This window comes from Urocitellus parryii, chromosome 1, assembly GCF_045843805.1.
Source record: "Urocitellus parryii isolate mUroPar1 chromosome 1, mUroPar1.hap1, whole genome shotgun sequence".
NCBI lineage: Eukaryota > Metazoa > Chordata > Mammalia > Rodentia > Sciuridae > Urocitellus > Urocitellus parryii.
This window is the reverse complement of record NC_135531.1, coordinates 279,622,898-279,637,418: the sequence shown is the minus strand read 5'-3', so window position 1 is coordinate 279,637,418 and position 14,521 is coordinate 279,622,898. Positions and strand designations below refer to the sequence as shown.

At 56.1% G+C, this 14,521-nt stretch overlaps 1 protein-coding gene across 9 annotated transcripts in view; it reads right to left on the bottom strand.

Moving 5' to 3' along the window:
• The window catches only part of Agap1 (ArfGAP with GTPase domain, ankyrin repeat and PH domain 1), a 476,885-nt gene that overhangs the window by 280,983 nt on the left and 181,381 nt on the right, over positions 1-14,521 (bottom strand). For all 9 annotated transcript variants that reach the window (XM_026396066.2, XM_026396067.2, XM_026396069.2 and 6 more), the window contains 3 exons: positions 13,077-13,162; positions 10,189-10,330; positions 5,026-5,160 (listed from right to left, as the gene is read on the bottom strand). In XM_026396066.2, coding sequence (XP_026251851.1) covers positions 5,026-5,160; positions 10,189-10,330; positions 13,077-13,162 — 363 coding nt within the window. The remainder of the gene's footprint in view (positions 1-5,025; positions 5,161-10,188; positions 10,331-13,076; positions 13,163-14,521) is intronic.

The following is a 14,521-nucleotide window of genomic DNA, read 5'->3' as shown; positions in this document are numbered from 1 at the left end:
TGGCCTACCATGTGTGAGGGACAGGGTCTGACCCTCAGCACCACACAAAATTAAAACACTGGGTCCACCTATAAATAAAGAATAAATATTAAAAAAGAAAAGCCTGGCCTCTGGGTCCACTGAGCAGCCAACAGAGCAGAGGGGGAAGGGGCCACTTGAAGGAGATGGCGGAGCTCAGGGGGCAATGGGAAGTGACCAGAGGAACCCTCCTCACAGCACCGGAGTTTTCACCTCAGAGGCGCGAGCGAGTCCTGGGGACCTGGTGCAGCCTGGAGCCCACTTCCATCCTAACACACGCAGCGTTCCTGGGGCTCCGAGCCGGGGCCTGGCTCGCGGGTAAACGTGCTGCACAGCCACGCAACGGGGAGGAATTCTGAGCCCGAACTTTCCTCAAAAAACACTAATGAAAACCTTCTTAACACGTGGTTTGCCACACAGAAGGGGGTTCTGTCGCTGGCGCTTCAGTCTGTTTGAACCCTGTTATATGAGACGTCCTTCAAATTAACCGGGCTTGAAGACGCACCAGGAGCATGGGCAACGCCACATTTTCTAAAAGCCGTCACTCTACACACGCAGGCACCCCCGACGGACAGGAGGGTGACGGCACAGAGGCCCACAGGCACCTGCCCACACCAGGCAAGGCCCCCGCAACTGGGCGGAGATGGGGGGCCGGGGGCAGGCGTGGCGTCTCGCAGGTTCCAACTCCCACTGGGTTCCACCCTGTGAGGAGCTACCGGCCCTGATGGGACACCAGTGGTGGCAGCCCATGGATGACCACAGCAGGGCGGCCCTCAAAGCAGGACGAGCGCCATCTCAACGTTAGGGTCCAGGGTCCGGAACGTACCCTTTCCCCCGCCAACTCGACGTCACCCCCGGGCACTACTGAGCCTCACATGGAGCAGTGCCTTTCTTCAGGCCACCTTCATTTTAGAAAGCCCTCTGACAAGGTGTGACCCAGGCGACCCGGTTCACAGGGTCCTAAAAAAAGGCACCCACCCACCTGTCCTGGGAAGTCTCAGAGACACGACTTTTCCATGCAGAGCGGGCAGTGAGTGTGCTGGACAGAGAGGGCATGGCCAGTGATGGACATGGGTGGACAGTGAAGGGCGCAGGCAAAGCCCAAAATGCTGACTCCCATTATAGGCCACACTGCGTGCCTGGGGGAAGCCACACTGTGTGCCTGGGGGAAGCCAATGCCTCAAGGCAGCTACCAGCTGCAAAATGGGCCTGGTGAAAGAGCTATTCTCCTACCCGGGAAGCCCTTAACAGCCACTCAAACATGAGTCATCAGACATGATAAAGGACGGCTAACAGCTGCTTAGTGATGCACTAGCCCGCCTCACTGTACTAAAGGCCACACACGCACTCATGAGTGGCATGTTTTCAAAGGTAAAAAAAAAAAAAAAATTTGTGGGGGCAGGTACTGGAGATTGAATTCAGGGGTACTGACCACTGAGCCACATCCCCAGCCCTATTTTGTGTTTTTTTATTTAGAGACAGGGTCTCACTGAGTTGCTTAGCACCTTGCTTTTTGCTTTGAACTCACGGAAGAAAATCTTATTTTTGAAATAAGGTTGTAACACACATGCATTCTAATTTAACTTTTCCCATAATAAAGGAGCAAAACAATAGCAACAAAAACAAACACTACAATGGGCCACCATCCCAGTGAGAACCAGGAGGTCCTGTGAAGATCACAGCAGGCCTAAGTGACACAAAGTGGGAACAAAGGACTGAGGCGTCAGCAGCACCCAGTCCTGACCCCACACAATGGCTGCTCTTAATGATGCTCTAGCACATGCAATTAGGTTGCACAAACAGGCTTGTTGGTGCAGCCACCTTGGTTCTGGACGCTCCTATAATGAGGTCTGAGCAGCTGCGGATACTGAGTGTGAAGCAGAACCCTTTGTGTGCTAGGATCCCAATCTCTGTGACCAAAGGAAGGACAGAAAACCAAAGCCCCAACTTGTCCCATAGTCTCAGGAGTGTCCTGCACCCTCTCGGGCTTGGGCTCTCTATCAGCATACGGATCACCAGGCAGGGGCCAAATCCAATGGAAGGCTGCTGAAAGACTGCTTTTCCAGAATGGCAATCACAGCATGATCATAACCAGCTGGGGCGAAGGGTTGCCAGATTGGCACAGACCTTTCCAGAATGGGGACCTTCTGATATGTGCCATGCACCACAGGATGCACACCTGCCTGTCAAAGGAACCCCTGGTGAGTGTGAAACGGGCACTGGCAACGGGCACACAGAACACTTCTCACCCTGGTGACCCAGATCCCAGTGCTCTTCTGACCCGAGCAACTCTTCCACCCTGGGAGGAAAGGCTTCCTGTAGGAGACCACTAGGACTGGCCATGGAGACCATGAAGCCATCCGATGACCACTGTACTGCGCCTTTCACATGGATCAGGACCTGGCGCAACAACAGTGGTCAGCGCAAGACTGCACCTGGGTGCTCCCACTGCCCCGTGGACATGAGCTGAGGAAGGTGAGCGCTAAAGTTGCAGCAGAGCATGTCTTGGCACAGCGATGGGCAACAAGCGCTCGGAACTGAGATTTCACCAGTGTTCACAATCTTCAGAGTACTCACCCAGTATTAAGTTCTACACACAACTGACGCCGGGGTGTGTGATAGAACAACCCATACACAAAACAGCACCGCTGCCAGGCACCGTGGCACATGCCCAAGATCCCAGCCACGCGGGAGGCTGAGGTAGGAGCATGGCAAGTTCAAGGCCAGCCTCGGCAATTCAGTGAGACCCTGAATAAAAAATAAAAAAGGGCCGCCAGGGATGTGGCCAGACAACAGCATGGGCCCCCGAGCACAGCGTGACTCGAGGGTCTCTGGGAATGATGGGTGGTAGGGACGCTTTCCTTTGTCTTGACAACTGGCCTTTGGAACTCTCCTCTACCCCCGGCCAGCACCCTACCTGAAGATGCCAGTGAAGTGCTTCCTGTCCAGGCAACTGCCAGGCAGGCCCCAGCATTCTGGGGTGCTGTGGCCTTCAGGTCTGCATCCCCCAAAACTGTCATGCTAGAACCCTGGCCCCAGCATGGGGGCCAGCAGTGGGCCTCTGGGAGGTGGTCAGGGCTTGAGGGTGGAGCCCTCGTGGGTGGAAGGAGTGTGCAAGTGGGGATGGCAGCGAGCTTGCCACCTCTCACTGCTCTCTGTGAGGACACTAGAGGGCCACCTACAAGCCAGAAAGAGAGCCCTCCCCTGCCCCAGATCAGCCGCACCTCCACCTCGGACGTCCAGCTTCCAGACCTGAGAGAGATCTTTGTGGTTTCAGACCTCAGTCCATGGTCATCTGCTACAGCAGCCAGAATGGACCAAGACACGGTGTTTGGTGGGGAAGCCCTGTCATCTCACTGTTCCCTGGAATTAACTTTATGATACTTAAGGAAATCAAGGAAAATTCACATTGATAACCACAATAAACGTAAGAAGTGATCATAGGAGAGAATAAACTGACCCACAAGTCAGCTCTGATCACCTGCGCCAGGGACCAGACCTGCAGAAGGTCTGCTGCACCACTTGGCGCTCTGTTGCAGGCCGAGGGGGCTGAGCCCACCAAGCCTGCTGAGCCCCAGATGGGCATGGCTGCGCATCAAGAAAGCCCACGCAGAGTGGCCAGCCAGGCGCAGCTCTGGGCTCTTCCTCTCCACACACCACATGAGCTCAGACAGTAACCAAACCCTGTCGGAGACACCTCTCGGGAGCCCAGGACTCCCTTGGTGGTTCTTCCCAGTCCTCTAAGGTTCGTGGAGCCGCAAACACCAAGTGACTTGGGGCTGTGAGGGCTTCACACAAAGGCTGCGGCCCACAGGACACATTCCTGGCAGGGCCGGCTGCAGAGTGGGCAGGGGAGGACAGTGGGACCCCAGGGGCTCTGAGCTCCTTCTCAGGGGAGTCCAGCTTCTTCAGAATGGGCACTGGGAGAGGTGATGAGGAACAGTGAGCCAGGAAGGGTGCAATGGGACCAAGGTGCTAAAAAGGAGGTGAGAGGCGGAGCTGGAGAGGAGCCTGGCTGCAATGAGTGTGTGTGTATGTGTGTATTGGGGGGGGGCACGAAGCTGAGGCGCTGCCTTGCTGCAGCAGGGAAGTGTGGCACTCCTTCGGCTCACCCGCAACGGAGCTGGAGAGCCGAGCAGGCCCGGAAGCCCACTCTGGGGCCAGAGGACCAGTGCAGACACTGTGCCAGTGCTGACAGGGTCAACAGGCCCCGATAACCTCTGCACAGCCCAGGAGGCCCTCAAGGGTCCAGGCCTGGCTGGCCCACTCTGTGACAATCCCGTCACACCAGAACAGGGGGTACAGACATGTTTCTGCCTCTGTAGGTTTAAACCAGGAGTGGGGGGCCCAGGACTGAAATGGAACCCCGGCCCAGGGCACCCTCCTCAAGACCGTAACTCCATGAGAACCTTCCCCAGACCTTCTGACCCCAGAGCCGGAGACCACCCCATGTCACACTCCAGCTCATAACTGACACCTGGCACCCCCTTGTGCACATGAGTGTGACCCCTGGGAGAACCCAAAGCTCCTCTGGGATATTCCCATCTGACTTGTGGCTGCCCCTGCAAGTGGGAGATCAAAAATCAAATGCAATGGCGTCCACGGGTCTAAGTGCTGGACCTTGGGCAGGCCCTGAGTGGCCCAAACCTGACTCTTCTCTCAGCTTAGGTTTCTGAAAGCCCAATTTAAGCCCTTCCCTAAAGACAGGCCTGGAGGCACAAGGAGCGCTCACAGGGGAAATCGGCCCGTCGCAGGCTGACGGAGCCCGGGAACTGCTACCAGCCAGCAGAGGTTCGCCCACCCAGGAGGGCGAGAAGGCGACACAGAACCCACCCCAGGGCCGTCTTCAGGCAGGTGACTTCCTCTTGCTCCTGAGCACACCACTGACAGCGGAACAGAAGGGCAGTCTCCTCTGTCCCCTTGCTGGGCCTGTCACCACTGATGGGCACAGCCTGTTCTGGAGTGGCACCTGGGTCGCAGAGCTACCAGAGTCTCGGTGGCACTTACCGTCCTGAAAGACCCGCTCCACGTTGAGCCCGTAGGTGGCACACGTCTCGTAGTATGTGCACCTCTTGAGGTCGTTGGAGAGCTTCCGCGCTCTGGCGTCATCGATGACCCGCGGGTTCGTGGAACTGATGGCATCTGGAACAGAAGACCAGAGAGTGACAGCACAGTGACAATGTACACGGATGGTGGCGGGTCTGTGACTTCAGGTGCCCGCATGGCTCAAAGCACACCGACCAAGAACCTGCGTTTTGAAAACAGTTTACCCCAAAGTATCAGCTCGAACCCCAGCGCGCCCGTCACCCTGGCTAGGAGCTGGTGCTACAGGAGAGCTGCTACGCGGGAACAGAACCCGGTCCAGAACGGCAGGAGGTAGGTGCAAGAAGGACGAACAGCTCCAGAGGAACACACCGAGGACCCAGAGGCCATGTCACCTTCCATGTGACAGCGTCCACGAACAATGCTCCTGCTCCGGGGGTGGCCCTTCGACCACTCTCCCACTGGGTCAGTGTCCACTGGCCCCTGCTAGGTGCCTGGACCTGCTCTACCATGGAGACTCTGTGTGTTCACGCAGCAACATTCTAGATGGCCAGAAGCAGGGATGACTAGGGGTGTAATGGCTGCCGTGGGGGCCACCTGAGGCCACCTGAGGCAGTTCAGGAGCCCCTGGGGTTGGTTGGTTGGTTTAATTCTTTTTAGTTGTTGAGGAACCTTTGTTTTATTTATCTGTGGTGCTGAAAATCGAACCCATGCCTCACACGAGCTAGGCAAGTGCTCGGCCACCGAGCCACAGCCCAGCCCAGCCCTGTGATTCTAATGAAGCCACTAGGAAGGCACACCTGGCGGAGGCGGGTGCCCGACACCCGTGGAGGGAGAGCACCCACACGCCCAGGGAGGTGCAGGGTGGGGGCGGAGGGGGGCAGCAGGGCCTGCGGGCTGCCTTGAGGTCTGGCTCTCAGGCTCGGAAGTGGGGAGCAATGTAAGGTGGTGTGAGCCACTCAGGGTCACAGAGAGTTGGAGGGTACCTGCGGCATCAGCTCCTGGGGGATTTGGGGTGGGGGCTGAGCAGCAAACAGAGCTGTCGGCTCCAGCGCCCCCTCTCCTAAGAAACACCTGTTTTCTTCATCCCTGCCATCACGCCTGGCACCCAGCAGGGTCCGCATGCTCCGGGCCCCTGAGTGCGCATAGAGGTGACTCCTCTGTGTCAGAGACAGTTAGGTAACCTGCACTTTTTCGGGGGTTGCATGCTCTTATGCTAAGGAAAGCAACTGAGCACTCTATGCAAAGCCACCAGGGGGTTGTCAACCAGCAGAGCAACCACAGCACAAGCCCTACCAAAGCTGGAGTCCTGTCTGCTTGGTGTGGAAAGTGCATGTGAAGTGTTAAGAACAAGACATGGAGAGGAAGCAGGTCATCCATTTCCCCCCTCTCTCTCCTTTGTCCCTATTTTACTCTTTAGTCCTGTGGAATAAGTTTGACCTGACCTTGGTAGGTAAACACCAGAGCATGAGTCAGGACGAGGCTCAACAGAGCCGCTCCCTGACATTCCCCAGGTGTTGGGCGTGGAGTAACAGGACACCTCCACCTATCTTCTTGTCTTATAGACTAGAAAATTTGACTTGCATTGCACAATGTGTAAGGAAAATGGGGGGAAAGTTAGAAACTGCAACTTGAGGTGAGGTCCCAGAGCACCCATCCAGGATCCCATGCTGGGCCCCAGCATTCCATAGCCCCTAGTCCTGGGTGAAGGACCGGCTCCACCTCCCTGTCACCTGCCCATACAGGTGCACCAAGCCCACCTGTGACCTCTCGACCACACTCCACGGCTGGTTCTCATTCCACTTTAACCCTGCAGCTTTGCACAGACCTGGCTCCCTCCTCCTGTCCATCTAATCAGCAAGCCTTTAAAACACGTTCTGCTTAATAAGCATCCGGCAGCCCTGGCTCAGCCACGGCCCCGTGCACACACAGTTCCTCACCTCCCATGCCCAGTGCCCGTCCCCCTGGACCTCCCAGACCTCGCAGCCTGGGCCAATGAGCAGAGTTCTTCCTGGGTTCCTTCCCCGCCCGGAATCCCCACCTCTGAAGCCACCTACCCCAACCTGCAGGGCGGAAGCTTCGGGCCCTCGTGCACCACCTTTCCCGTTTGGTCTCTTGCACAGCACTGCGAATGCACAGGCCTCAGAGACTGGGGTGCACAGCAGCCTTGGGAGCCCGCGCTCGCCCCAGCCTCTTTCACCCAGGCCCCAGGTGCTGGCCATTGGTGAGGTGGGTGAAGAAGCAGAGGGCCTTAGGTGAGCCACGGCCCTAACTTTTCTGTACATCTGGGGTGTGGCTGGGCTAAGGAGAACAGAGCTAAAGTGTGACAGGAGCCTCTTGAGTGCCCAAGCTCCACTCCAGAGGGTCACCCCTGACAAGGCTCCTCAGCTCGGTGCCCACCTGTGGCTTCAAGCCCAGGACGTCTGCTTCATGAGAGCTGCTTCAGTCTCTGGTGGCTGTCTTCAGCCACCTCCTCGAACCCAGATGACCTGGGTGAGGCACAGATGATCCCTTCTCAGCTAGGGAAGGCAGCTCAGAGGAACAGACTTATCCCCAGGCATAGGGGCAGAGAGGGATGAGCTTCTGCAAGCCCAAGCAGGGCCCCACTAAGCCAGCCGTACGTTGAAATACAAGGAACAGCAGCAGCCACTGTCAGACACTCATCATGTGCCCACTGGCACACCGAGTGCCCTCCATGAATTCCTGTCTACCCTTCCAGAGCCCTGACAAGCCGTGTTTCAGGCCACTGGGTCATGGCAGATCATGCTGAAGGGTGTGTGTCCCCAAAACCTGCGTCTCACTTCACTCTATTTCACTCCACCAGCAGAAACACTGGTTTGTGTGCAAAGGACACACACCCCGACTCCGAGCCTTCCAGCCCAGCCTGGGAACCTACGTGCCTCAAACCTGCAGCCAGGAGGCAGCTGAGTCCTAAACCCAAGCCTCCCCAAACTGAGTGGCCTCCAGTGACTGCTCAGACACACCGTGGCGAGCCTCGGGAGCAGCTCCTCTCCTCCCCTGCCAGGTAGCTTTACGCAGAGCCTCCTTGAAACGGGCACCACTTCACCCAGGTCAGGACCTCGGATATGCCAGCACTGCACGCCGTCATCCCTCGGTGGCCACCGGCTAGGTTCCCGGACCTCCCAGGACGCCAACACTCACCAGTGCCCTGGGCCTTCACCGACACAGCGCAGCACCCATGCAGAGCCCAGGCACCCTCCCGCATGCCTCTGGTCGTCCCTGGAGAACTCGAGGTGCCCAAAGAACTCGTGAGTGCCACAGAAACAGCTGCTACACTGAGGGGTTGAGGGCACAGTGACAAGGTAAGTCTGCATGTGTCCAGGACAGATGACATTTCAAAAAAATAACTTCAATCCACAGTTGGTTGAGTCGTGGATTTGGAACCCAGAGAGGGATGAGCAGCTGCTAAGAACCCAGAGCTGCGGAAGGCACAGGCGGGGAGGCCCAGACAGCAGAGGGAGACCCCTGGGACACAGAAAGGGGCCAAGTGGGAGGGGGCCTGGGGACAGGGAAGGTGCTGGGCTGTAAGAGTGACCCAACTCTGCTAGATGCATGGGCGGCTATGCCACAGTGACACCCACACACCAATAAAAACAGAACCCAGGGCTTCTTCCAGGCGTGTCCTTGTCTCCCAGGGACCACTAGAGGGTGCTGCAGGCATGAAGAAGCTCTTCCATCTGGTTTTAGGCCCAAACAGCCTCTTGCTCTGAAGGTTTCACTAATGAGCCCTCTGGCCATTACAAGTGCCAACTCTGACCTTTCTCACGAGCACCCTGAGAAGTGCCCTGGGCTTAGGGCACGACACTCACATGCCCTTCACCGTGACCTGGCGAGAAGACGTGGGTCGGGGCACTGCTGAGCTCGCTCTCACACCTCACCCAGGGAAGCACACAGCATGTTCCTGAACGGTCACACTGGTGCTGCCCAACTGGAGCCCGACATCGGTGCGTGAAGGCACATGTACCCGCTGGTTCCAAAGGCACTGCCAACAGCAGGCCACACACCACAAAGGAAGGGGATTCGAGCTACTTGGCGTGAGCACTTTTAAAATCCTCTGTGTGTCTGACAAAGCCGTTTAGAGTGAGCTTCATCTAATGGGTAAAAAGAAGCCACGGGCCGCCTCACTCGGACCCCAGAGCAACACAGCGTCTGTGATCAGGAGCAAGGGCGCCGTGTGTGAGTCCACGCAATGGCCCCTTCTCCAAGAGACTAAGGACATAAGCAGCAGGCCCCCAGTGGCCCCACACTGCAGGACCACAAGGTGTCAAAAACAAGACGCAGACCATGGGACACTGGTAGCCAGGTGTCAGAAGTCAAGTATCACTTTAAAGGTGCGCTGAGAGCCAAAACAGGCTTGTTTTTATAAGGTAGGGTCTGCTTATAAATTAATTTATACAACAAGGAATTAAAATATAATATAGAAGGCAAGATAAAACGGATGTTTTCTAAAGCACTCAGGATGTGTGTACGTGATGAGTGTGTTGCTTATGTTGTGTGTAGTATAGATCCATGTTCTGTGTAGTATGTCTGTTCTCTGCATGTGATGTGTGCTTCTCTGGGTTACAGGTATATCTGTTGTGTCTAGCGTGTGTTGTACATATATCTGTGCTGAGTGAACGTCGTATGCTTTGTGTGTGCTGTAGGCCCATGCGGGGCACACACTCTGGGTCCCCACCTGCGTTGTACGTGCTGTTTATGTACCAGTATGGATGGGTTGTATGTCAACTGTGTGGCTGTATTGTGTATTTTGGGTACGTCTGTGTTGCACACTGTGTCTATATCTATGTAATCTGTGTGCACTATATGTCATGTGTGTGTGCATAGGCGTGTTGCGTGTGTGTCTATACTGTGGGTATGCTGTGTATCTGTGTTGTACATGTAGATGTGCTGTGTGTACATCTGGGATGTGTGTTGTCTGTGTGTTGTTCCTCTGAGCCTGCTGACAAGCGTCTCCACAGAATCACATCAGGAGCGACAGGTGCACATCAGGGGACCTGCGTGCACTCAGTCCCAGCGCCCTTTCCTCCTCGGCCCACTTTCAGAGCCCTGCACACCACATGGCAGGTGTAAGCCAGGGAACCTCGGCTAGCCGTGCGGGGCACTCACCCTGGGTCCCCACCAGCACGAGCGGCACCTCGCTGGTGTTGCGGTAGTTGGCCATCCGGCTGTAGTAGTGGTACACGGTCTGGAAACTGATCTCGTCCTCCAGGCTGAAGACAAATATGACAGCGTCCACCCACATAGCGAACTGCGGAGAGAGCGGGTGAGAGCAGGAGCTGGGGGGCTCGTGAGGGGAGAGGGCGCGCAGCGCTGGGCCGTCCAGAGCCCAGGGGCAGGCCTGGAACTGCAGGACGTCCGGATGCCTGGGGTGACTTCATCATTAGGCACCTCTTCGTCCTTCTAAGTGCAGAGCCTCCCTGCTTCCCCAGGAGTGGGACCCTGGTCCTCTTCCCACCAGACCCCACGTGGGACACAACTGCACCACCGCCCCGTGGATTCCAAGGCCTGGATGCCCATCCTCTGCCCGGCCCAGCAAGTGCAGCCCTGCACTTGGATGACTAGACCACCTGCCTGGCCTCCTGGGCCTGGAGATGGGCACCGAGGGTGGCCCCAGGCTGTGTCCTGCACTGGCTCTCCTCTTCAGTCCCTCCAGGGCACCTGGATAGGCTGCCGCGCTGAGAGGGAGCGCCTCCTCCAGCCCACGGCATGCCCAGGAGTCCCCCAGCGCCCCACTGCCCACACCAGCCACCCATCTATCAGGAAGGGCCTTCATGTGGTGAAGGTCTGCTGCGACCAACTCGGCCAGCACCCTCTAAGTTAACCATTACACATCTGTGAGAAGCCCTCGGCTAGCAATCGCCAGGGAGGGACCCACGGCTCCCTTTCACCCTGGTTTTTCCTGCATTCAGCTGATACTTGATACTCCCCTAATGGAGATCTTTACTTAATCCTGGAGAAAGCGTCTTGTTCTCGGGGAAACTTCAACCCCTTCCTAGTCGGAGGCCAAGGAGACCTCCCGGGGGTCCTAGCCCTACCCCAGCTTGGTGGGGCTGCAGGAAGCCCCGGGTACACACCTCAACCCCACATCCTGGCCCCAGCCTGGGGGCCCCCAGCTGGCCTCAGTGATTCCAGGATACCACCGTGAGGAGTGCAGGCACCCCAGGTGACAAGGTGACAGTGAGCCTGCAGAGGCACAAGAGGAAACAGAGAAGGCAGCGGCTTGTGCCATCGTCTCCACTGCTTCCCTTAAAGCAATTCCTCAGCTGACTGTGTGACTGAGGAAGGAGACTACTGTTACAACAAATGGCATTCTAAACTACATAAAAGATGCATTTTCCAAGGAGGTTGGAGCAAAGACCTCTCAGGAAAAATTCCACTTGAGACAAAATGCTGGGATTTCTCCGGCTTGCAGGGGGTCGGGGGATATGGAAGCAACAGGCGTGGGCTTCAGAATAAAAGCACAGGAGAAAAAGGCTTCTATTTTTATTTTGGACTTTGGTGTAGGGATTGAACCCAGGACCTTGGGAGTGCCAAGACACACTCCACCCTGAGCTACACACTCCACCCTGAGCTACACCCCCGGCCCCTCAGGAGCTTCTTAGGGAAAAGGCATCCCCAGTAATAGGTGCTGTGGCTCACTCCACACTGGGCCAGTGCACCCAGGACCTGGCTAGCGCACCCTCCCAGTGTGGCCTGGCCTAGGGCACTTGGTGCAGCCGGGGAGCTTCCGAGTCTGGCTCTGCTGACTTCTCTGGATAGCTCGGCACACTAAGCCAGCGCTTCTGCAGCGTTCCTGTAATTTCTACAGGGTTTCACACACTGCTAAGGTTGGTTCTCTAAGAACATTCATGTTCTGGGAAAAGCAGGACATGAACCCAGAGACTTCCACACTCCACCTGCCATTTTCTCCCACGTACCAGCTGCTGGAGGCAGCCTGCATCAAGGACAAAGTCCGGTCCTGCATGTAAGCTTCAGGATGGCTCTGGCCGCAGCCACACGGGCCAGCCACTGATGATCCCTAAACAGGCACTCAACCTGGCTGCGCCCAGCCTCCTGCACCTTCAGCACGTGTTCAAGACGTTCCCTCACTGTCACGGAGCACTCACTCATGCTAAGGTGGCAAACTTCATTTTTAACCTCTGTGGTCCGATTGTGCCTTATTATTGCAGTTTCATAGTTTAACTGGCAGCACTCTCTTTCAACATGGATGCACCCCACAATCACTGGTGTCCAGGGCTGATGGGACAGGGTAACCATGACATTTCCTCAGCATCCTCACAGTGTTCCCTGCGTGAGGTCCTAGACCTTCAACCACCCCCATGTCCAACATCTCTCACTTTAACCATCCTTATAACTCTATGTTCAGCTTCTCAAGGAGGTAAGTTCAAGATGTCCGAAGGGGGCATCCGTGGTCACTGGCTGTTACTAGCTCTTGCCTCCTTTCCAGCATTTACTAGCAAAATTACGAGGTGGGCAGAACAACACGTGGACAAGGAAACCCAAGAAAGAAGCTTTCCATGCTCTTGCCACTTTGCTCCCAGGATTCCCATCTTTCTAGGAATTTAAAAAAAAAAAAAATCACAATATGCTGCAGACCAGTTTTTAGGGGAGACTTGTGTTGGCCAAGAGCCGGAGACCCCAACTCCCGAGGTTTACCAGCAGCAGAAAGAAGACTGGCTCCAAGTCTACCCAAATGACTTCCTACACGACCTCAGTGCCCTGGAGATCAAACCGGTTAACAGGAAAAAAAGAAATAAATAAACCACAGGAACTTCCAGCTGCTATTTCAACCAAATTGAGAAATCAGTGCAGATTTTGCTTTTCCTTCCTTCCTAAAAATACAGAATGTGAAAAAAATGGCCCCACAGACTGACTTTTGTGGGTTTCGATGTCTCTCTTTTGGAACGGCATGACTCATTTCTAGAATAGCTTGTCGAATCAGAACCGTAGAAAGCAGAAGGCAGAACTGGTTTCGGAGCGCATGCAGTACTCACCTGTGCCTCTGGGGGGCCCCCTTCATCTCTAATCAGCAGCAGATAGCTTTGTCCATCAACGACAATCTCTTTCTTGAACCTGCCACCTGCCACACACAGAACACCACGTTATAGAGGAAAACAGGGCGGGAGGAGGGCAGACAGACGTGGGCTTCGCTTGTGGAAAAATACACCCTCGGCAGCGGCCTGGGGGCAACTAGCTCTGAGTATCTAGGACTGGATTTCGGAGGTCTCCCACAACCACTGAATTTTAGAACCGAACCCAGATTTTAAAATGTGTCTTTAAGAACCCAAGCACTGTTTGAAGGCACCGTGCCAGGCCAGGCACTCTGGCTGAGAAGCGTGGGATTTTTTTGTAGTCTTTATATGTAAATTCAGAAATTCTCTCTCACTGGGAAACAGAGAACACCAAAATCGTCATTCTCTTGTTGGGTTCACAAGACAGACAAATTTTTCATGCTTGACAGCTGCCTCGTCCACAAAGTACCGCTAAGTCCAGGGCTGAGAACTTGCATTCTCCTCAAGGGAAACCCAGTTTTTGAGAGGAAACACAGAACATCATGAGTGGGGTCTCCGCGCTCAGAGTCACATCGAGGGAAGGACGCTGGACTAGCACACACGGGTTAGACAGAACTACCGACGGGCCTCCGTGCGGCCGGGACAGTGGTGCAGCGGGCTGACAAGAGGCGTTAGAGACCACGCTGGGTTAGCGAGACCACCAGGGACCCTGCCGGGGCATGGGGGACGGGAGGGAGCAGGTTGCCGGGGCTGCCCTGCACACCCAGGCGGCCTGGACCACAGGCCTCCACAGAAGGCCACTCCTGGCTTCCTCCGCCACACCAAAGACAAATGGCTTTCGAGATTCGGGGCTGAGTCCACTGAGTCGCCCTCACGGGGACCCTCCATTCCTGTCTGAGAAAGTAGCACCTCACGTCCCGCCTCTCACTGTCAACTCCTCTAGGAAGACACTTTCAGAACACCACGGGAGCCAGACAACCCAACTCTCCAGGACGACACTGCCAGGCCTCCCCACCGGCCCAGCGACTGTGTGCAGGCCTGTGCCTCCCAGAGTCACCGCCGGTGCCTCCCTTCACCAGGCACCTTCCACCTAGAATCCCAGGTCTGGGCCACGTCACTGCCCATGAGGCTGAACAGAGTTCCTGCCCCAACCCCAACAAGTGTCCAGGGCCCTCCAGAGGGAGGCTGCCACCTGAGGCCGGGGCTCACTGACCTTCTTACCCAAGCTTGCCAGGTGGCCTGTACCTGCACACACATGAGGTTACTCTCCCCACACCTGTCCAGCCCTCCAGGGAACACTGCTTGCTTTGCCGAGTTTGCTCACCTCCAGCTCTGCAGCCAAGGCTCACGCTGCTGCAGAGAGAAGTGGGGTCCAAGAAGAGGGCTAGGCAGACGCACTAGGTGAGGGCCGCAGCAGGGACAGCTGG